The sequence below is a fragment of the Ambystoma mexicanum genome, chromosome 4p (genome assembly GCF_040938575.1).
Source record: "Ambystoma mexicanum isolate Mex_15411 chromosome 4p, UKY_AmexF1_1, whole genome shotgun sequence".
In the NCBI taxonomy this organism is placed as follows: domain Eukaryota; kingdom Metazoa; phylum Chordata; class Amphibia; order Caudata; family Ambystomatidae; genus Ambystoma; species Ambystoma mexicanum.
The window spans coordinates 224,562,494-224,585,166 of record NC_090927.1 but is presented as its reverse complement, the minus strand read 5'-3'; the positions used below and the strand labels follow the sequence as shown (position 1 = coordinate 224,585,166).

General features: G+C 46.7%; 1 protein-coding gene across 1 annotated transcript in view; it reads right to left on the bottom strand.

The window, feature by feature from the left end:
* Positions 1-15,350, bottom strand: part of TRAM2 (translocation associated membrane protein 2) — a 271,865-nt gene extending 256,515 nt beyond the window's left edge. The window contains exon 1 of the mRNA XM_069605739.1: positions 15,146-15,350. Coding sequence (XP_069461840.1) covers positions 15,146-15,265 — 120 coding nt within the window. The 5' untranslated portion in view covers positions 15,266-15,350. The remainder of the gene's footprint in view (positions 1-15,145) is intronic.
* Positions 15,351-22,673: the final 7,323 nt, after the last annotated feature.

Genomic DNA, 22,673 nt, shown 5'->3' with positions numbered 1-22,673 from the left:
TGGGACGCCCTTCCACAAGCAAGAACATAAACTCCATTTACAAGCTGCCCTCAAAACATCTCATCCTTGCCCTCGAAGGCATAATTGCACTGACCCATCTCATTACCCTCCCTCGTCTGTCACCTACCCGGTTGCCAACTGTGAAAACAATGTCATTATAGTACACATATGTATATTTTCTGTCAGCCAATTAGTCCACATGCTGTACATATCTGCATTTTCAGTGTCCCCCTTTATATGTTTTCACTGTTCCGAGGGTAGAGGAGCACCGCTCCCGCCCACTTCGAGCAAAGTAGCGTTCATCCACCCAAGCTTTGCCAGCTGTCAGTGGCCCTCAGAGTAGCTACTTCTGCAACACAGTCCTGAGCAGGCTACCAGCGCCTTTCCCATTGGGATCAACCTGCAAGTCCAGCATGCCTCTCGTGTGGCTGCTTTCAACTGAAATCTTCATTTAACCAGTAGAATTCCAGTTTTCCCCCCTCATTCATAGTCTAAAGTACAACAACTCATATCCCACAAATTGATCCAGTAAAATCATTGTAACTAGAATTTATGGCAAGGATTTTGCAAAGTGATACATAAGAAACGTTGATGTTCTGTTTGGCACAGCTGCTGGCGCGCGATCACACACCTCCATTTTATAAACTGGAGCGCCCATGGCTAAAGTCACTGGAGTACACATTTCCAAGCATCAGCTGACCTTTGACTACAAACCAAAAGACAGCTGTGCCGTATTAGGCCAAAGTTCAATGTTCATCACACACAAAAACAACACAGAGTGGCATTAACTTGGCACGGATGTCAGAGATCTTACTTGAAGGGTCTGCCTTCTCCCTCGCTGTGGGAGGCGAGAAGATAGGCATGTACATTTCTTTGACCATCTTACTGTACTGTACTGTACTTGTCTCGGGAGGATAGCTCAGCTGCAACATGCTCGCCTTGGAAGCAAGACCACCCGGAGCAACACAGGCTCGATCCCTGGGTCCGCGCTTAGATCTGGGTATTAGCGCGTTATAAATAACCCATCATATTATATCATACATTTGGGAAACCTTTTCTAAAGTACACCCCGCAGGGTTACTTTTTTGTTTTTTTAACTCCAATGTGCATGCTGCATGCTGGTACAATGTGATTCTTACAGCTAAATATGTAGATTGCTTCTTGCAGGTCATCCTCACCCCCACCACCACACACAACCGCATGCACTGGCGCACTCATACACGTTTCAGTCAGCTGCATAGTCCATGAAGAATGTGCTGCCAGCTGAGAGAGGTGATTTGAGCGCAACACTGCCTCCGCTTGCCCGAGGCGCCTCCTATTGGCAGGGCAGGACTTTTTCCAGAATGGCCACATGCCTCCCATCTTTAGCACAGCAACAAGGGATTAAAAAGTCAGAGCATGCAGCTAAATGATCAATACTGCCACAAGTCTACCTTGTAACTTAAATCATCCTCCAGTCAGAGAGCATGAGCCCGGCAAAGCAGTTTACATGCTACACCTGGGGTGTGTAACCTAGGGTCTCCAGATGTTTTGGACTACAACTCCCATGATCCCTCACCATTAGGTTTACTTGTTAGTGCTGGTGGAGTGGTGGTCTAAAACATCTGGAGATCCACAAGCTACAGGGCCCAGCTTTACACAATATGAAAACCCTGCTCAAAAAGCAAGAAATGGGAACTAGTACTCTTCCTCTCAATAGTTCCTTAACAAAGAAAATGTGTTAAACAGGCACCTGAAATTTTCGAGCGTTTTGGCAGACCATGTCTGATGATGTGTGCCCATCCCATCACTACAACTTGCCCCTGATCAACCAAACTAAACACCACATGGCTTCACTCCACGACCAACAAAGTTATAGCCAATGAATGCAGGCGCCCTTCATGATAGTCAACATTTGCGCCATCGCTATCCTGCGGGGACCGGTCTCTCTCATGGAGCACGTACAAGTTGGCCTTGTGTTATTTAACCCTCAGTTGGTATGTGGTCTTAAGTATTCAGAAGACCTGTTGAATCACTGAAACGAGGATGACGATGCCCAATGACCTTCTGGGCTAGGATGGCTTGTGTGCCTATAAATGATTATCCCATCCTTGTAGACAGGGCCCTACAGAAACCTACGTCTAGAAAAGCTAAGGTCCATAGCTCAAACAGTTGCTCATTCATTTAGATATCAATGCAAATCACATTTATATAATCTAGAATTTCGACAAGTACTTCCATCATTATTTTAAGTGCTCTACTGCTATCTGTGATTCCGTACCATTCACTATCTTAATACTGCATTAATCGATTTAGCAAGCCTCACAACGTATCCTTGCCACTAGGCAATTAACTGTTGGCGAGTAATACATTGTGTAGTGTGTGCATGTGTAGAATTGAGGCGACAAGTGACTTCATGGCTGGCTACCATGCAACTTGACATTTTTACCCCCGATTGTACAATCAAAACAATTCACATTTGTTATCGCTTAGGTTTGTCTAAAAAGTAAATGAAGGCAGGAAACCCAGCCAGAAATGTGAGCAAGCCAGTCGCAAAGAGTGGGATCACATATTACTTAATCCTGACCGTACGATCCGGAGGAAATTTTTTATAGTTGAAGGCCTTTGAGCCGGAGCAATATTTCTTCCCAATTCTGTGGAGCAACCTGTAAGCGTGTCATTAAAAGGATGGACCTGCAGATTTTTGAAAAGTTCAGCCGTGTTGGTAGTGGCCCCAGAGATGCGGGCTTGGATATAGGCCCTCTTCTTAGAGCAGATGGAAAGTCTGTATTGCCTTTGGAGCAGGTGGCCAGGCCAGTTTGTCAGAGGATGTGCTTGAAGTCCGCCACTTCCGCTCAGCTGCTCTGCATTTGCATTTCAGAGGCCAGGTTGGAGTCATACCAGGAGTTGCACTTGGAGGCAGGTTTCATGCGGATCCTCATGACAGGGGCAAGGATGCCAAGAGTATTGGACATGGAGAGTTGAAGGTTAGTAAGGGCTGTGTCAGAGTGAAAGTCAATGGCAGGAGTAGGAGGGGGATAAAGGTGGCAGCAAAAGCAGCAACTGACACTCGCTTCTTGGGTCGAATGTCAGAGAAGGAGACTGGCAGTGCGGGCAGGGGCTTAGCCGGGGGACCCAGGAGGTCAAGGTGAGAGAACAGGAGAGAACGACCAGACCAGGAGAGGTGAGTAATGAGAGGGTTGGAGATGGGGATGTCTGCGGAGATGAGCGCATCCAAGATGTATCCTGCTGAGTGCGTTGGACCGGAGGGAAGAATGGAGAGGGAACGAGTCACAGAGGTTGCGGAAAAGTCCAGAGGCTGCCTCCGGGGAATTCAGGTGAATATAGAAGTCTCAGAGGAGAAGCTTGGAAGTAGAGGCCTGGAAAGAAGAAGTGATGTCAGCCCACTCTGAGAGGAAGAGGGAGACCTGGCCAGGGGGCCTGTAGATGGTGGTCAGAGTCAGAGAGAGGACAGGAGACACCAAGCTTGCAAACGAGACATTTGAAAGAGGAGTAGACCTGAGTGGATATGACAGTAGCAGGGACCCAATCAGGGAAGATCAGGGCCACTCCACCTTGGACCTGTTAGGCCAGGGCTTAGACAGGATCTTGTAGCCCTCAGGGAGGAGAGTGTCAAAATTTGTGACAGAGCTTGCAGTGAACCAGGTCTCGGTGAGAGCGAGGATATAGAGGTCGAGGTCTTCAAGGAGGTGACAGATATCAGAGGAGTGTTTGACAGCTGAGCAAGAGTTATGGGTAGCTAAGTGGAGCAGGTTGCCACTTTTGAAGGTCTTCCGAGGAGGGGGAACAGTGTGTGGTACACCTGTCGGAGGTGGCAGTGGGGCCAGAGGGGAGGCAGAAGGAGTGGCAGGAGAGGGGAGGAAGTTGATGAGAGTCAGAAGAAGCCTATCAAGAAGGAGTAGGTTGGGCCGAGATCCCTGGACCATGGCTGTGCCATTTAGATAGACCTTATTGATGGCCCTAGAGGACAGGAAGGATGACAAGAGTACTTCCCAGCGGTTGCTACCATTAATGCCAGAGGAAGAAAAAGGGGAGAATACTGCGACCATATGGGAAATCCAAACGTCAGGAGAGGGGAACGACAAAGAATGTCGGTGAAAGTCTGCCTAGAAGAAGCGTTGACATAGGTGTCAGCGATGGGCAGGCATTGATTGGAGACCAGGAGATCCTTCTTGAACATTTTCCTTCCAGACTTTGAAAGAGGGATAGGATAAGTGATAGAATAGCAGTTAGAGAATATAGGGGAGATAGAGAGCAGCATTGAGGGAGAGTGCAGAGAGACAAAGGAGGAGAGAGTGCAAGAGGGAGAAACTGCAGTGCACGAAACCGAACTGCACCACCCAGCAAAGCAGCAATCAAGAATCAAGTGTCCAGGAGAGGGGGAAAAACGTTTAGGTTAGTTCATACAGCAGAAAAGCAGGACACCTAGAAACGAGTTATCAGGATATAGGGAAAAAACTACTTTTTTTAAAAACACAAAGGCAAATGTAAAAACACACATATTCGACTTTCCTAGAAGAGGGGAAAGAGCCACATTTTGTAACACAACAGCACTGTAAAAACACACGGATTCGGCTTTCCTAGAAGGAGGGGGAAAACGCTTAATTTTAAACACTGCAGCACTGTTAAAACACTTCATTACATTTTCGAGGTGCTAGTAAAGTGTAACCCCTGTCCTCTCTGCCCAGAGAGTTAGCATAGATAGCAGAACCACACAGCAGTCAGGCTGTAGGAAGTTTGCACTGGAACACGCCACATGGTAATTCGGCCTGATACCATCTTTTTCCTTCAATGATCAAGGGGGCAAATCACTGCTCCCCTTTCCTGTGCAAACGAGAACTTTATGAATACAGGGCAGGGTGCAAAATGTGCACTTGCCATTAGCCATTGCCCAGTGATAGTCGACTCCTGTCAAGTAAGAAATGGCGTGCTTTGTGTATGTATAGAATTGAGGTGGAGTGTGACTTTGTATATCTGGCTAGTAGCTTTCAAAACGAATACCCCAACCCCTTGCAGGTTATAATACAGCCATTAACAAAACACCTGGGAATACAACTGTAGCCTACTATATCTGCTTATTAGGTCACTGGCCCAGTACTAAAACATTTGGCATATTCACATTAGTGTTCTGTTCTAAACACAGTTGTCGCAAAGCCAAAACCCTAAATCCCTTATTCTGCCAATTATCCCAAACATGTAGCCATTCGTATATGCAGGTACATCTCAGATAGATAGAGATATGCTCACTACAACACAGGTGTCCTCACTGCGTCACTAATAGTCTACCTTCATTACTATTCCACTAACTGGTGCTTACTGCCATTGTGCACAAGTCTGGCATTTAGTAGAAAAGACCGATTTAGAAAACCGTCCTGTAGTTTGGCCACCTAAACTTTCCCAGTGAACTTTAATAGAATGAGTAAATGACTACTCCTCACTAGTAAGGACTGAAGAGTCCGGCCCAGAAGTGTTAAAACAGCACAACTCGACTGACAAGTCTAAATGAGGTGGACACACACAGCCTGGGAGGGAAGGCAGAGGAGCAGACGCTGGACTGGACAGAGTTATGGCGTGAATGAACTGAAGCAGGCTGGCAGGCAAAGGAGAGATGAAAATAACAGGCCTGGGCCGGCAGTGGCGCACAGAGTGGGTGAAGGGGGCTGCTAGGAAGGACACACACACGGACACACAGAGTGGTCCTTTTTTTCACCCTTCATTACAATTAAGCGTTAAAAAGGACTACCTTTGGCAAGGAGCAGTGAAGAGAAAAATAACAGGAAAAAGGGGTTTCTTTTTAAAATTTGAGTTAAAAAAGCAGTGACGGTTGGAACGACAAGTGCTTGTTCCGAACATGGGTTTCCCCTGGCAGAGAAAGCCTAGGCTCCTAGTAATGAAATAACCCGCTAATGTTACATTTGCGCTCCCAGCAGAAAGGATGGGAGGCGTTCACCTACCAGCAACACCAGGAGCTGTACATGTCCCCCAAAAGCTGCTTGCAGAACGCTGGGCGCAGTCTTGAAAAACGGGAAAGTCCCTTGAAATGCGGGACAACTTAAATCCAATCAGTGGAATTCAGTAATTTGGTCGAAAAGCGATTTTGCCGCATTTTTGTTAACTTTTTTTTTAACCGCAAAAGTATAGATGGTTGATTTTGGGTTAGGTAAATAGGAAGGGGAAGTGAGGGGAAACCGCCTCTCCCCACTGAATTTTGCTACAAAATAAAACAAAAACAAAATCAAAATTAAGGCGAAGGAGAAAAAAGCAAAACATTCTGTAAAATGGGATTCAACCAGAATATTTCAAGCAAATATCACGGATATTGAGACCACATGACTCTGCTCTTGCCAATAAACGAGCAGATAAACCAGGCATTTAGTGGCCTCAGATGAAAGGTCAAACCCTCCTCCACCCCCACCGTCTTGTGTTCAAACATCATTTAAGCAACATATCTTTCGAGTGGACACACATGAAAATGGAGTGGCCTTGTTTGTCTTTTAAAATTAGGAAAGATAATGCAGGAAATGGATAAGAACCCAATTCTTTACTCGGAGTACCACTAAAAGAGTCAAAATGGTTCTACGGTGTTAAAGCCGGAGAAGCAAGGGCCGTTACCAGCTGGCAGGGTCTGCCCTTGAAGATTTCATCACCATTAGCACTCGTGTAACATTCAGGGCACTAACTGCCAAGTCATTTGGGGGTAAAAACAGGTTGTGTGGAGCTTGTGCCCAATTTTTCATCTTAACAAAACAAAAAGCTACAAATAAAGTGGCTGCCATGGACATTACAGGCAAGGCTCCTTGCAGAGCCCCTCTTTGATTTCCATGGTGGCTGCCAGTGAGGAGTGGGATGCCAGAGCAGAGGGGGCATAGGAAGCGACGATGGAGTGGAGGCGGGGAGTCATGTCTGGCGGAAGGTAATCGGTCATTCATTTAGGAAGGAGTTTGATGCTGTGGAGAAAGGTGCAGGATGAGAGGGCAGTGGGCCACAGGTGGTGTGGAGGAAAGGGTGCAAGCAGTCAACAGACGGCTGAAACGTGGGCTTATATTGACTGGTAAAGCCCATAACACGAGCAGCCAGATTGTTTGATTGCTCCCCTCCCCCACCCCAAATTATGAAAACCTGTATAATATAATGCTGATAGGTGAAAGGCCCGGTCAGTGGTGTGTCCTTCTCGACTGAGTCAGTTGCCCACTATGCCAATCTATGGTTAAGTTGGCGACAGGAAACACAGTGAGCCATATGTTTGTTTGTTTATTTATTTGGTAATGCGAGCCAAACCCTTAGGTAGCAGGGCGCAAACAGGACAAATATACTTAGAGCAATTTGACAATTGTATTTCGGAGAGCAATCAGACTGTTGGTCAGATTTCCAGTTATTGCATCTACCATCACGGATCCCTTTGTGCCTTCCCAACAGCAACCGAACAGCGTTTCTTTGTCTCCCCTGTCCGACAGTTTAAAGTGCCCCATTTAAATGTTGACACTGCGATTTATAGGGTTATCCACAGATCACAACTACAAAGAGAAGTAACTCTAGATGTCCTGTGCGAGGCAGGCAAGTTATCACAAGTAAGGACACAGATACAAAAAGTACATGTTTCAACACCTTTATTAAGTTTGACTGGGATTGGAGACTTCCTAGCTGGCCCCAATTCTATAATGGGAGTAGTGCCGACCATCAAAGTAAAAGTAAATGGTCCAAGTCAGTCAAACAAAGGAAAAAGTCTTTCAGGAACCTATACTTGCCCTCACGTTTCACAATAACTAAGTGTGAGGAAATGTATAAAAATATAGAGTATAAAAAGAATATCAGAATGGCAATGAAAGTGCTCACTACTCCCTCCCCCAAGTTCACTTCACTGGAGTTCTTACAAAGTTCCGTAAAGGTGGATAGTATGCACAGTTCAAAGATTTCCCATAAATCTGTTAGGCTTCCTTCACCTATTTCAAAGTCAGTTCAATATGCATCCCAGTTCTATTCTATGGATTCTTTCTGGCTTCCCTCATCCGGCTTCACAATTTTCAAACAAACAGATATTCACAAAGTTCCTTCTTAATTACTTTCACAGGCTGCCCTTGCCCGTCTTCAAACAAACACTTAAACATGGCTGAAACACTTTCCAGCTAAACAGCTCTGCTTCCCAGAGCCTGGGGAGAACTCCCTTCCACAACCTTTGTACTTCTCTTTCACAATGTTCACCTGTCAGAGACCTTCACAATCACATACTATTATCACCTCCCTGCGTGACAACTCTGACAGCAGGGTCCTTATCATCGTTTTGCCAGAGACTTTTGCAACCGCACAGTATTCTCACCCGTATGCGTGACCACTCTGAATATAGGATTGATTTCTCAATGTCTGTGCCTCTTGCACTTGGTTTTGCAGAACGGGCCCTCAGCCCTGTTCCTCATTTCACAAAAACATCAATTCACTTTCACATTAGCCTTTTCGGGATTTCTGCACGCTCTCTTTCCCTCGTGCCCTTTCCTTTAATGGCTTTCTACACATTTTGCTTTCATTATTCACTGTTCTGTTATCTTTCAAGAAGTGTTTAACAACGTGTCTTCTCACACAGTACAGCTGTGTTACTTTGTTTCTCATCGGCTCCCTCACCGGCTAAATAAATTCAAGCTTTCAGTTCAATGTCTTTATCCTTCAACGGGTAGCCTTGCGTGTAACACTGTAGCTTCCCACAATCGCTTGTATCGCAAACTAGGCTCTCCCTTTCTTTGAACTCACCGGCTGTGATTGCTTTTGCGTGTCCTTCTGTTTTCAGCTCGTTGAGATCAGGGTCTTGCCCACCTGCTACTCACTCACAGGCAACCTCGCGGCCCCGGGGAGGAAACAAGTAGTTTGCCGGCGCATGGAGGAAAGGGATTAGGTGGCCCCTCGGTTCCCTTCTCTGAACTCTTCCGACTCCTCAGAGACACGGCTCCCTCGCCACGCTTTCTCCTGCCTCAACTTGCAGCCTGTCAGCATCCCGTTCTCCCTGGCATGGTTCTCGGCAGCTCTCTCTGAGCTGTTCCTCCATATGGCCATTCAGCTTGCCTTCCTTCTTGGCTACTTTCTTGCTCGGATTCCCTAGCTCATTCAAATTGTTGTTTCTGGCACCACCTTTTATACTTTGCTGGTCAGTTAACAAGCTTCAGGTGTTGGTGGCTGAAATCCCATGCCTGACTCTGCCTGGCCTACCTCCGTTTGTATCTTCCTCTCTTCAATGTTATCCCTATGGGTTATCTTCATCACTCCTGGTTGACTGGTCTCAGTACATGGGTAACTTAGTGGGGAAAGGGAATTATGGGAGTTGTACTGTTACCTAAGGATTGTGGGTAAATTACTGTCAGAAAAGGGGAAAAAACATGTTGTAGAAAACAGGGTAATGTGCTTGATTCCCTTTTCCCTGTTCTCTTCAACACCTTCTCTTTATCTCAGTACTTGTTGGAAATGGGGAGGGGGAAACGGGACAGTAATGACAATATCCCGTAAAGGCTGAGGGAGAGAAGAGTGATGGATAACTGGAAAGGGGGGGTTACCGTGTCTCATCTACGGTACTCCCATGAGAACACCCCCAGGCTCCTCTATCCAGGTGGTCCTCTGTTGCTGGTCCACCACCCGTCCCCTGGGTTGGAAACCGAGAGAGACGGCCCTTCTCTGGCCACCTGAATAGAGGAATCTCAGGGTCTACATTGGAGAATACCCCTAGGCTTCACACACCGGTTTTCTGAAAACATAATTCTATCTGTGCCGGCAGAAGAGATCTGTAGATCACAAAAGCTTGCAAATAAAGGACAGTTAGGCCAATGTATTTTTGGGGATCTACACTTTATACTAACCAGGGCTAACATGATACAAGCAAAAACAAAGTTCTATGCACTTTTCTTTCGGGTAGATGTGCCCCAAATTCAAGGAGAAGTCGTCTGCAAATAGAAGGTGGTAAGCAAGTATGGACAGAACTAATCTCCACTAAGAGATATGGTTCATGCTAATGGTTACACCCCGCATTTACAGATTCTACCTGCATGGATGTATACAACCTGACCTAATACCCACATTAACATAGATGGACGGATACTTCCTTCACTGATATAGGTGGCCTATGCCAACAAATTCTTCCTGCAATGGGAGATATGGCACTTGCTGGGGGACACTCTCCAGATACTTCAGCGCATTTGTGTCCAATACCCATCAATGGACACTACGAATGTGAAGATATAGCATATGTTAATAGATACTTCTTGCGCTGAAGGACATGCTCACTGCCAGTGGATACTCGCCATGCTTATCAATATGGTTCCTACCAGTGGTCAGCTCCCAGTGACTGCTTCTTCATGGAAATGTCCCCAGTCACAGTTACTTTCCATTCAAATAAAAATTGCTCATCAATGACCACTTTCAATAAGATACTCAAGGAAACGATTCCCGCCAACGATATTTCCTACACCGATGGCTATGGTCCCCGCCAGCAATGGATACTTGCTGAACCGGTAAACACGGGCTCCCTGATGGATACTTTATGCATTAATAGTCTAGATATGGCCACTGTCTGTAGCTATTTTCGATTATGATAGATATGACTTCTTACCAACTCCATAAACAATCTGCGAACTCGTACACTACGTGCTTGTGGATATGGCTCCTGTCCTTTTATTTTTTCTTCAGTGATTAATCAAAGAACTATATTTCCTATGGTGATGTATATGTCTACTCCCTAATAGGATAATGACCTGTGCTGATAAACATATCTGGAGGATTAATATGTTTTGATAGTAATGATAATGTAATATGATGCATTTTCAAACAGTACTTGCCACATAATTACAGGTTGGTAACACTTAATAGCAGCAATATTATGTATCCAACTTTGTGACTGGGCTCTTAATTCCTAGTACCTGCATCCACTGATATGGCCCTACCCACTGAGAGCGGCAATGTTCATCAATAGGGTGGATATCCACCACAGGGCTTTACAATCATTAGTTCGCGCCATATACTTCGGCAGGTGGCATACCCACCGGTAGACGGCACAAGGTTTAGCTTTGCTCAACCTTGCTTGTGTATATTGCTGCTTTTCTGGTGCACGTGGCCATTCTCGTCAGATATCGCTTGTGAAAAATCCTCCTTTTTCAAGAAAGGCCAGACCCCTCAAGTCCATTTTGTTATCTGTCAAAATACCGGGATCAGGGTCCGACCAAAACAACATGTCTACAAGTCCACACCATCCAGTCTGAGTGGACAAGCCTATACGCCACCTACAAATCCAAGGGAGGCAATGTAAGATTCAGAATGATGGGACAAACAACCACTAACATTAGGAATGAGAGATATTTCTTCCAAGACCAAAGGATGAAGCACTCAGAAGTGGCAGTGCTAGTTCTGTACAAAAATCTTAACTAAATGACAAAATATGTCCCCAGCAATTGATCTTATCCCCATTGGTAGATCTAGATATTGCAGAGCGGAAATAGTCCATGCTGATAAACACAGACAGGCCATGTTGACCTTGTGACTGTGGATGGATGTAGGAGCACCTGATGGAGGATAGACCATTTACAGGTGGACATGATCCAGGCATGAGTGACCCCTACGGATGGATCTGGTGCCCGTTGAAGATGTCCTGCACAGAAACCCTCATAGCAGAAAGGGATCAGGCTAGTGGGCAGGGGCACAGCTAAAAGGCCTTTACCAGAGGGTACGTCATCTGCCGGAGGGAAATGTGTTAACTATCAAAAAGGAGTGATACTCTTGAGTGTGAAGAAATATTATATCAACAATCTAATTAATAAACATTGCCTTACAGGGTCATCATTTTACGTGTATAAAGACGAGCTGTATCCAAAATATGAGACACAAACAGCTGATGAATGGAAAAAATGGGAGTTAATGAGCAACTTTGCAGAATGAAAATATAATGACATCAAGCAAAGCAAACTCGATCATAAATATGCAAAATCACCAATGTGACTGCTGTAAACCACCACCAAGTGCAAAGCAGGGACTCGAAAGAAACAAAATCATTTTAAAAAAATGTCAAAATATCTAATCTAAAAGCCTGGACATTGACGGGCTATTATAACACTGACCTTCAAAGTATAACACCAACTAGTTTCAGCAACACTTTGAAATATCGTCCGCCTTCCTCCAGGTGAACACTTTAAAATACATGCAATGCATCGTGAAGGCTCCCCTTGTTGTAGGTGTGAAAATGCCCAAAGCATAACACTTCCATGTATATAGTGGGAATTGATTACATGTTTCGCCATACAGGACCGGTGTGGGAGAAAAAAAACCATGCTCTTGAATAAAGAGTGCACAAGTTTCTATCTGTGAATAGGGCCCTCCCAGAGGATGCAGTCACCATGAATCAACAAAGCAAAGTCAATCCACAGTGTTCCCATGGACAAATACTGCATCTACTGCATTGCCACAGGTGTAATGAGGGTTACCAGACATTTGGTCGAATGCATTTGATCAAATTACAATATGGTCGAATCAATTTGGTCGAAAAAATGGTTGAATTATTTTTTTATTTTATTTTTTGGGGGGGTCCCCCAACCCCTGTTTTTGGTGTTAAAACCCCCATTTTTACCTTTTTTTACCTATACTAGAGCAAAAAAAAAAATACTTTAAAAAAAAAAATTCGACCTTTTTTTTTTTCGACCAAATTGATTCGACTAATTTGTCATTCGATCAAATATATTCGACCATTTGACTGGACAGCGTAATGAGCTGTGCAGTGACACTGAATAAACAAGCGTCAAAATGCATGCTTGCCAGTAACCATTGGCGAGTGATAACGGACTCTTGGTCAGTAAGAATTGGTGTGTATGTGGAGAACTTGGGGGGCAAGTGACTCAATGCCTCACTAGCAGCGTGCAACTTGAAATGTTTACCCCTGGTCGGACTACAACAAGCATTATAACTGAATTGACTGGATAAAATACATTGAGGGTCACAGCAGGAAACTGACCATCACCTCTGTTGGCTGGAAGGAGCCCCTGTGGTGCACAATGGTGTTATCATACCCTCCTGTGACACAACTCATGGCCCCCACCTGTATGTAAATGTGATAACTTTTATAAATATATATATTTTGTCAGTGATATCTCTTCTTGAAGTTAAACATTTAGCAACTCTCCATACCAACATTTGTGTATCAACCATTGTAACGTGATTTTGTGTAAAGCATTGACATGCAGGGTTGGTCTGGGGCATAACACTGTCTCGGACACCAACTAAAAAGTGGCCCACAGTTGGAAATGGCAATTCATTCCTTTTGTGACAGACTATTGAATAGTACCCAAGGGGGAGTTTTTTGATAAAATGTGATGCAAATTGTGAATTTTAACGAATATTTATTAAATAACAATGGTAAAAACTACTAGCTACATGGTAAAGTAACTCATCAAACTGGCCCACATTGGCCAACAAAGTGCCCCACTTTGACCAAAAAACAGGCCCACACCAGGATTTTGCTTTCAGGCACCGCCATGTTGCTATATAGGCCAGTTTGAGATTGTTAATATGGCCGTATGGAAAGAGATTCTGGCCAAACATTGCCCTGTTGCTATATAGGCCAGTCCAAACCTGTTAATATGGCTGTATGGAAAGAGATTCTGGCCAAACAATGCCCTGTTGCTATATAGGACAGTTCGAGACTGTTAATATGGCTGTATGGAAAGAGATTCTGGCCAAACAATGCCCTGTTGCTATATAGGCTAGTTCGAGACTGTTAATATGGCTGTATGGAAAGAGATTCTGGCCAAACAATGCCCTGTTGCTATATAGGCCAGTTCGAGACTGTTAATATGACAGTATGCAAAGAGTTTCTGGCCAAACAACATTCGTTTCACAAATGCAAACCAAAAATGAAGGTATTACCCACCAAACAGGGGTCACTTGAGGGCTATGCTACTAGTGGAAATATTCTCCCTGCAGGAGAATATCTGCCTTGTCAGTGGATAATGACTCTCCTTGTCAATAACCTCCTACACCTATGCTGGTGAGATAGCTCAGTGGGCTGAGCACTTGCTGCTGCGATCTATGTGTGATCTGCAGGTCCCACGCTTGAATCCTGGTAAGGCCGAGTCTGCCTTTCATCCTTCTGAGGTCGATAAAAGAGTACGAACTTTTGTTGGGTAATATTTGTATGTAAAATGTTCTATGTACAGAGCTTTGGTGAAAACGCTATATAAATAACAAATCATTATAGTTACTGATGGATATGGTCCCTACAACAGGATCTCTATCTCTTATGTGCAGTGCCTACGCTATGCCTTCTTTAAGCTCACAAAAAGTCAAAGACGCCCATAAATTGCAGCGTGTTTAAAATACGATTTCCATTTGGGAGCATTACAGGTATTTACAGACATGGTTCTGGAATTGTATTGTCTGTGAACAAGTCCCAGACTGTGGCCAGACTGGGTGCTTTGAAAATTCAAATGCAACTTTAGTGTTCAGATATGTACTCGGACTCAAGTCTTGTAAACCAAAAGGCAGGTGAATTCTCCCTCCTCACTTTCTCACTAATGCCATGGCGTCAATTTTCATGGCATAGAAGCCATTTGCTCTGAGAGAGAGAGAGAATGTATATATATAACTCAAAAAGTGCTCTTTTCTAGGAGTTGAGCAAGTAACCATAACTACAGGGTCGCTACCACAGGCCCTGTAATATATATGTAAATATTGTAAGAACTCAAAAATGTAGTTAATGCCAGTCTTGTGATGTCCCCATGTACTATTTCCAGTCCCTTCCTCACCACCATCCAGTTTAATGTATTGAACATTACATCATGACTATGTAAAACTATGTAAAACACCCAGCAATGATTTCTGTTCCAGCCATCAATATGCCCTCGCTACTGTGCTTCTCAGGGCAGCACTTTTCATGTTCAATCAATAACAAATATACATGAATCAGGGATACAGGCCATGCTGGTGCATACCCCCTTCTGCAGGATATCTAGTCACTGTATGTGGATTGTGTCCCAACTCTGGGATCACTGCCCTGTTGGATACAGCCCATTCTGTTAGACAGACCCCTGCTGGTGCATGCAATCAGCAATGCCATGTATCTCTTCCGTAAGTGGGTTATTGGTCCCTGCTGGGAGATACTGCCCAGCTGGCTGGGAGCCGGCCGGGTGCTCACCTCGAACATGAGCGCGATGAGCACGCAGACCAGCAGGCAGAAGCAGATGTCCGCATGGTTGTGGATAAAAAACTCCTGGCTGAAGAGAGGGTAACTTTTCGTCCTCCTGCGGAAAGCCATCTTCCTGCAGCGCAAAGTACCGCTGCCGCGCGTCCCCTCCGCCTCCGCCAGCCCCAACTTCTCCTGCCCCGTCCAACTTCATCTCGGACCCCGCCCCTTCCAGGGGCCACGCCCACTCTCGACCACGCCTCCTGGCCGCTGCCGGCCTGCAGCCAACCTAGTTAGTCAGAACCAGAAATACTGTGTTCTACTGAGAGCACCTACGGGACACAGCCGGCCGCCATCTTTGAAATGCAAAATTGCTTATTCTTAACGGAAAGATAGAAAAGCAAGAGAGAATACACGTGCGAAAAAGCAATCTCTATCACTTTCATTTTATTTAGAAGTAAATGTGTATGTGATATTTCTAGTTTTGATGAAAATATGTTCAAATATATGAATTTAACATTCTCCCACAGTGAAATGTATTTTTAATTGTGTGTTAAATTAAAGTGAATTATTCTTCTCATTTTAAACTATATGCTTCATTCCTGTGGATGATCTAGCAATGCAAGGTGGCCCCAAGGATTGGCAACATAGTCTTAGCTTTTGAACATGACTCCTTCCACATCCAATATTAACCCTTCCTCGCCCAGCGACAGAGCAGAATTATCGGCACACGTTAGACGCACAGCGCAACCTGAGTGAGTGGTGAAGGCGGCAGTGACGCTATCCTCCCAATATCTGCAACGAGTGCGCTAAACTGTCGCATAGGAATACAACTCCACCGCCTCCTTTTTTTCCCCCGCTGGAGTTATCTCTTTAAGCGTATATGTATAGGCCCCGCCTTCAAAAATATAACCACGCCCAAAACATGTCCTATTCCCGCCCTTAGTCCAGTGGAGCCGCACGGCGGCCCCGACCCCCCTGTTGCCTAATAAGGAAGGGAATGTCGAGCATTCCTGGCGGAAGGAGGAGGTGGAAGACTCATCCTGCTGGAAACATAGTGCCCCTTATTATTCGCGTAACACGGGGGCTAAGCCTCATAGTAGGCAGGTCAGACAGTGTCTGCGTGGAAGTCATTGGAGGAGCGACAGCCAGAATTTGTGGCAGTGATTCCTTACTTGTAGTCACGTTAATGCCATAAGGAATTTAGCTTTAGGCGTGCCGAAGAGCACCCTCGCGGTCACTATTTTATTGGTGTTCTCCGTCTTTGCAGTACAAAAAATGTAAGGTATTACTTCCAGGTAATGTTCAGCTGGCCTTTGTGGGGAAAGCTAGCGCATTAAGCCATCTATCTTCTTCTGTTTACCCATATTTATTCCCCATGTCTTGTTTGCCCAAACTCAATCCAAAATTTCACGTGACATGAAAATGTTGTTCTTTGCAATGAAAAGCAAGCAACGGGAAAGCTATTATGTTAAAAAAAAAAAACGACATTAATTCAATGATGATGGCAAATGTAACAAAGAGTATTTGTAGGCTGGTTAATGTGTGGGAATTATTCTTTATCGCTTTCATAAAATAATTCCATTGCTGATAACCAACTAGTGTACATAGGATTATTAATGCTTTTTTCACAGGGGAGAACGGCACGGGAGCAGCCAGCCTCTGTCGTGTTCTCTCACTCCCCTCTTTTTCGTGCTCCGCCCCCGCCCAGCTACGCACCACGAGCAGCATGCACCATGACGCGGAACGGAGCATGGACCGGATGGGGCATACTACTACATCACCCTCAATTGTTCTCATAAAAGTATGTCAAATAAAGTTCACACTGACTGAACCACTGATGAACTCTTCTTCTTCTGGGTCTCTCTTCACCTGAATCTAGGTGTGTGTCTGCTTTGTGTAATTCACTGCGTTCTTCTGTATTTGGACGATGTGTCCTTGTCCTTCTGGGGCATACATATTTTCACTAAATCACCTATGTGTATCTCTAGTACCTGTGGAGTTGAGGTACGTCAAAGGTTTGTCTATGTTGTGTCTGATGACTTGCCACCCTTCCATGATCTTTGATTCGTCTATGGTTTTGTCATGGTCCTTTTGGTGTGTCTGTACTTTTTTCAGCATCGTATTTGCTTTTTGTCCTCTCATTAGTTGGAATGGTGTAACTCCTGTGTTGGAAATTACTATGATCCTGTGGGCTGAAATTGCTCTTTGCACGGTTTCGTGGCAATACGCTCCACATGCTCTTGCTTGCTGAATTGCTTCCTTGGTCATACGATTTGCTTGTTCTACTTATCCATTTCCGCTCAGGTGGTAGAGGGACACCCGTATGTGGTTTATGGCATTCCTAGATGTTTAGATGGATTTCTAAACTCTGACCTGGTGGGCAGAAGTTTAGGAGACCATCCTCGTTTAGTGGACCAGGACAAACCAGACCAATCTACGGTAGCTTGGCAGGCAGTCAAGACTAAGGGGGTCATTCCGAGCTTGGTGCTAAGGGAACAACGATGCCGGTAAAGGAATACCGGCATTGATTACCGCTACGGGCTATTCTGACCACCAGCCGGACCGCTATTAGCGGCATCGTAAAGTACAATGCCGTTAATAGCGGTCTGGGCGCGCGCACGCGACCCACCATGCCGGCATTAGCATGACGTAAACTGGAGTAAATCACAAGTGAAGCGGATATGCAAATAACGGCCTCATGAAGGTGGAAAAAGTGGTTACCGGCATGCTGTAAATACCGGCATCGCCGACCTACCGTTAAATGCCCTGAGCAGTGTTCCCAACTGCCACAGGTGCACACAATCAGCACAGGTGGAGGCAATGGAGTCAGGCCCAGTACAAAAGGAGCACATCCACACCCCCTCCCACACCAAGATGATTCCAATAGTAGTAGCATTACTGGAGCTGGAGGACATGCTGGCATTGCCTCAACAACAACAGCCGGCACCACAGAGGAGACGCAGGAGGAGAAGGAGGGTGAGACAGGCCCAGCATGCCCCACCAGTGCAGCCACCGTTACCACACCGGCAGCCCCCAATCCCTCGCATCAGAGCCAGTCCATTCAACCTAACCCCTGAGCAGATCCACATCCTGTACCGTCTGGACCGGGACACCATCACCACCATAGTGGACCTGATACACGACGACATAGTGAGCCTCATTGAAATACGCACCGCCATCCCCACTCTACTGAAGGTAGTGTCTGTGCAACACTTCCTTGCCACAGGCACCTATCAGCACACAGTGGGGCACATGCATGGCATATCACAACCCTTTTTTTCCCGGATTCTGAACCAAGTGCTGGATGCCCTCCTCAAGCACACAAGGGACTACATATCCCTACCACGGACTCCCCAGGAGATCTTTGATAAAAAAAGTTGCCTTCCATGCACTGGCAGGCATGCCAAATTGTGTAGGTGCCCTCGACTGCACCCACGTGGAGTTGGTGGTCCCGCATGCCATGGAGGTGGTGTACCGCAACCGCAAGCAATACCACTCCATCAATGTGCAGATGGTATGCGACGCCAGCAAGATCATCACACATTGTTGTGCCTGATATCCCGGATCACCTCTTGACTCTATGGTCCTGCGGAACTCCACGCTCCCACGCTTCATGGAGCGACATGCTGGACGACCTGCCTGGCTGCTTGGTAAGTTGCAGGACTGGCACATGGCATTGAAATGCAGGGCGAGATGCACACACCACCATGCTGCCAATGTTGATGAGACTGCACGTTGTGCACATCACCGAATACTGTGCCCCAAACAATCACAAACGGTACATGACACCCAAATCCCATATGAATGAAGGTTGACACCTATCACTACATGACTAACAGGAAACCACCCCACATCCCACAATACATGCACCACTCATCAGTGACCCTCACCCTCTGTAACGCCATCCTGCACCATGCAGTGCATATGCACTATCTTGCTGTCTCCAGCATATCACCACACAGGACAAGCATCCATGTGAGTGCATCAAACTAAACCTACTAGGGAATCCACTGTCTGGCACAGGGCCGGCACACTCACAGGAGTGCTGCATGTCACCATGGGAATGATCAGTGCTGATTGCCCAATATTGCACAGACTACTGCCAACGCTCCCTCTAAGTAAATCTCACAGAACACACACTTCACTAATTTGACACTAACACAGCTATATGCATACACAATGCATGTGCAACAAGACATCAGTGCACACCATGTATCATCTTGAAGATGCAACCCACACCATTAGTCCATGGCACAGGACACATTGAGGGACTGAAAATGGCATCAATACATCCAGGGACATGTGCATGTGGGCAACGATAACCTGCAGGTATGTGTGACTAGTACAGCTGTCCATCATGAATCGCTTAACATTTACCTTTAATTGCCTCTCATGCAGGTGATAGTGGCTATCCCTTGAAGCCGTGGCTCCTCACCCCTGTCCGAAACCCACAGAACAGGCACGAGGTGGACTACAATCATTCCCATACCCGTGGGGTCATCGAGCAGACCTTTGGCCTGTTGAAGGCACGATTTCGCTGCCTCAGCCGGTCGGGTGGGGCACTCCTCTACAGGCATGAGAAGGTGGCCAAGATCATCATGGCATGTGTCATGCTGCACAATATGTGCATCCGCCGGAACGTGCCCCTGCCCCCTGACATTGAACTGCTACCACCTGGTGATGATGAAGGGGAAGAAGAAGATGTGGCTGGACATCATCACGGTGCCGATGCACAGGAGGGATGTGCTGTGCGCCAGTCAGTGATTGCACAATATTTCTGACACACATGGCAGCAGAGGGTGACATGATGGTTGGACAGAGGGCATTGAGTGTGGGGGTACATTTACAATATGCACTGTAAATGAATAAATGACACATGCGCAATGATGAATGTCCACTCAGGTCTTGTTTTTCACACAATGGGTGTATTAAATATAACAATGTAAACGTAAGTGCAAAAACCCTCCACCACCCTCACCTCCGTCCCCCTCCCCCACAACTCCCCCACACACCCTCCCCCTACTCCCCCCACAACTCCCCCACACAAGTCCCATTGAGTCTACAAAGCCTACATGAGACTGCCCTGACAATTAATCGGCACTCCCTGGTCCAGGGGGCGGCCTGCGGAGCGGGCTTGTTTGCGTAGAACTGGACGAAGACGGTGTGGCTGCCTGCTGTGGTTGTGTAGCGGGATGGCCTGCCTCCATGGTATCCGCTATGCGGTCTAACACCGGCCGGAGGGCTGAGACCTCCTCGCAGAGGCGACTGGTGTTGTCAGAGAATGATCTCACCATGGAGGCAGTGTTGTCCGTGATGGACCTGCCTAGATCTGCTAAGTCCTGACGCCACTCCTCTCTGGCCAGCCTGTTGTCCTGGACAAACTCACGCACAAGGGCAGTTAGCTGGTCAGACCGCTGCGGCCCTGTGGGTGCACCCGTGGAAGTAGTCAGCCCCTGGCTGTCCTGCCCAGCCTGCTCAGCCTCCCTAGCCCTGGAAATTGGACTGAATTGTCCCTCTGTCTACTCATGACCAGACTGCTCCGGGGTGGTGGCGTGCTCTGTATCGAGCGACGATACTTGGGGGGATGCCGGTGGAGTTGGGGTATGGACCACATCGAAAACATCGTCCTCCATGGGGACCCAGATGTCCTCCTGTGTGTCCTCCACAGTCAGGGGTGCCGTGGCTGCAACCTCCCCAGCCAAACTCGACTCCTCCGATTGTGGTGCCTCACATGTATCGTCAGGCTGACCAATGGGTGGAGGTGGTCGGGCCTTGTTGGCACCGGTGAAATGGGCACCTGGGATGGCTTGGATGTTGGTACACGGCGCCCCCTGGGTTGTCCCCTCGAGGTTGAAGGCCGGTTGCTGTCATCCCAGGACCTCTTCCGGGGTGTGGCCTGTGCTGGGGTTGCGTCCTGCCCATCGCTGTCATGGTCTGTGCCTGTGGGGGTTGAAGAGATGGACGGCATGAGTGATGTTATGATAGGCATCGTAAATACATTAGGACAATTGCTTATCCACACAATTGGGGGTAATAGGCATTTGTGTTAGGATGAGCACATTCTTTGATACATGGGTGGTTAATGCAGGCATACGTCGGCGTCACTCATGTTGCCCAGGAGTAGTGCTATCTGACATGCATAGTATTTTGACCATGCGCGCTGTGTGACTCGTGGCATTTCAAACTTTGTGTGGTATGTGTCATGTACGATATTGCCTTGCACCAGGCATCTGCATGTGTATGTAATGCATCAGCCTACTTTGGTGGGAGTGTCTGTGTGTGGGCGACCATGGCTTGACTCTATGAACTGACATATTGGTTGACTTTCATCAGAATTGGCATTGCATTGTTTACTTTGGACACTCACCTCCATCGCCCGATGTTGTGGCACCACACTCCATCTCGCCAACACCTTCAATGCCTTCCACCCCTATCATGCTGGCGCAGATGTCCTCCCATGGGGTGAGTTTGATCGGGGAACTCCGCCTGTTTCCATGGCCTGGCTGCGGTTCACAGAGAGGATGTTTCGCACCCTTAGTCGCAGGTCATCCCAGCGCTTGCGGCAGTCTTTAATTGTGCGCGGTGTGTTCCCCACAGTACTGACCTTCTGGACAACAAGTGCCCAGATCTCTTTCTTCTTTAGCACTGCCTCTTTCTTCATGTTGTTAGAGAAGACAATGGCAGCATGCTCCTGCAGTGTGTCCACCAGCATCTGCAGCTCATTTTCTCAGGCGGGCAGCTCCCTTCTTCAGAGGCTTAGGCATAGTGGTGTTGGAGGTGGATGTTTTGCACAAATCAGCAGAGTCCCAGGGGTCCTGTGTGGTGAGGATGGCAATGGATTGTGTTTTAAAGATGGCAGCCATGCTCCTTCCCGTTCCTGTGCGATGACGCTACTTCCGGTTGTGTGGATTGGGAGTAGACCGTCCCAACCCTCTTTTCCGGGGCACTAGCACACATGACATGCAGGAACCCGTGAAAGAGGCAGGTTTAGCACGAGGCTGCATGCCCAAATAAGGAATACCTGGGTCTCTGAACCTGGGAAGGCAGAGGGACAAAATGGCCAAAGGACAGAAAAAAAGACTTCATGGCGGTTTGCTCACCGCTAATGCCGCATTGAACAATGTCGGTAGTGTTATCTGTGCTATGCTTGATGCCGCTGAGGGCATTTTGGGTGCCTTTAACGGCATGGCGCAAAATACCTTACCGGCATAGCTTAAAGCTTGTGCCCGCGAAGTCGTAATAGTCCTCTATTAGCGGACTGGTGACAGCATGGACACGCTATTTACGCCATGCCGGTAAGGAACGTTACTTACCTCCAAACTCGGAATGGCCCCCTAAGTCTCAGGAGGGCTGAGAGTGATCGGAAGCCCACAATGAGCACACACAGTAAAACTCCACAGATTACTCTTAGACAGATGCATATCAAAAATACATTTATTTTAGGCCTTTATAATCAAACACAAACTACAGTTATCGAGAAACAATACCACACATGATCATTCTCTAGCTAACATATATCAATTCTGTGAATAGCCTT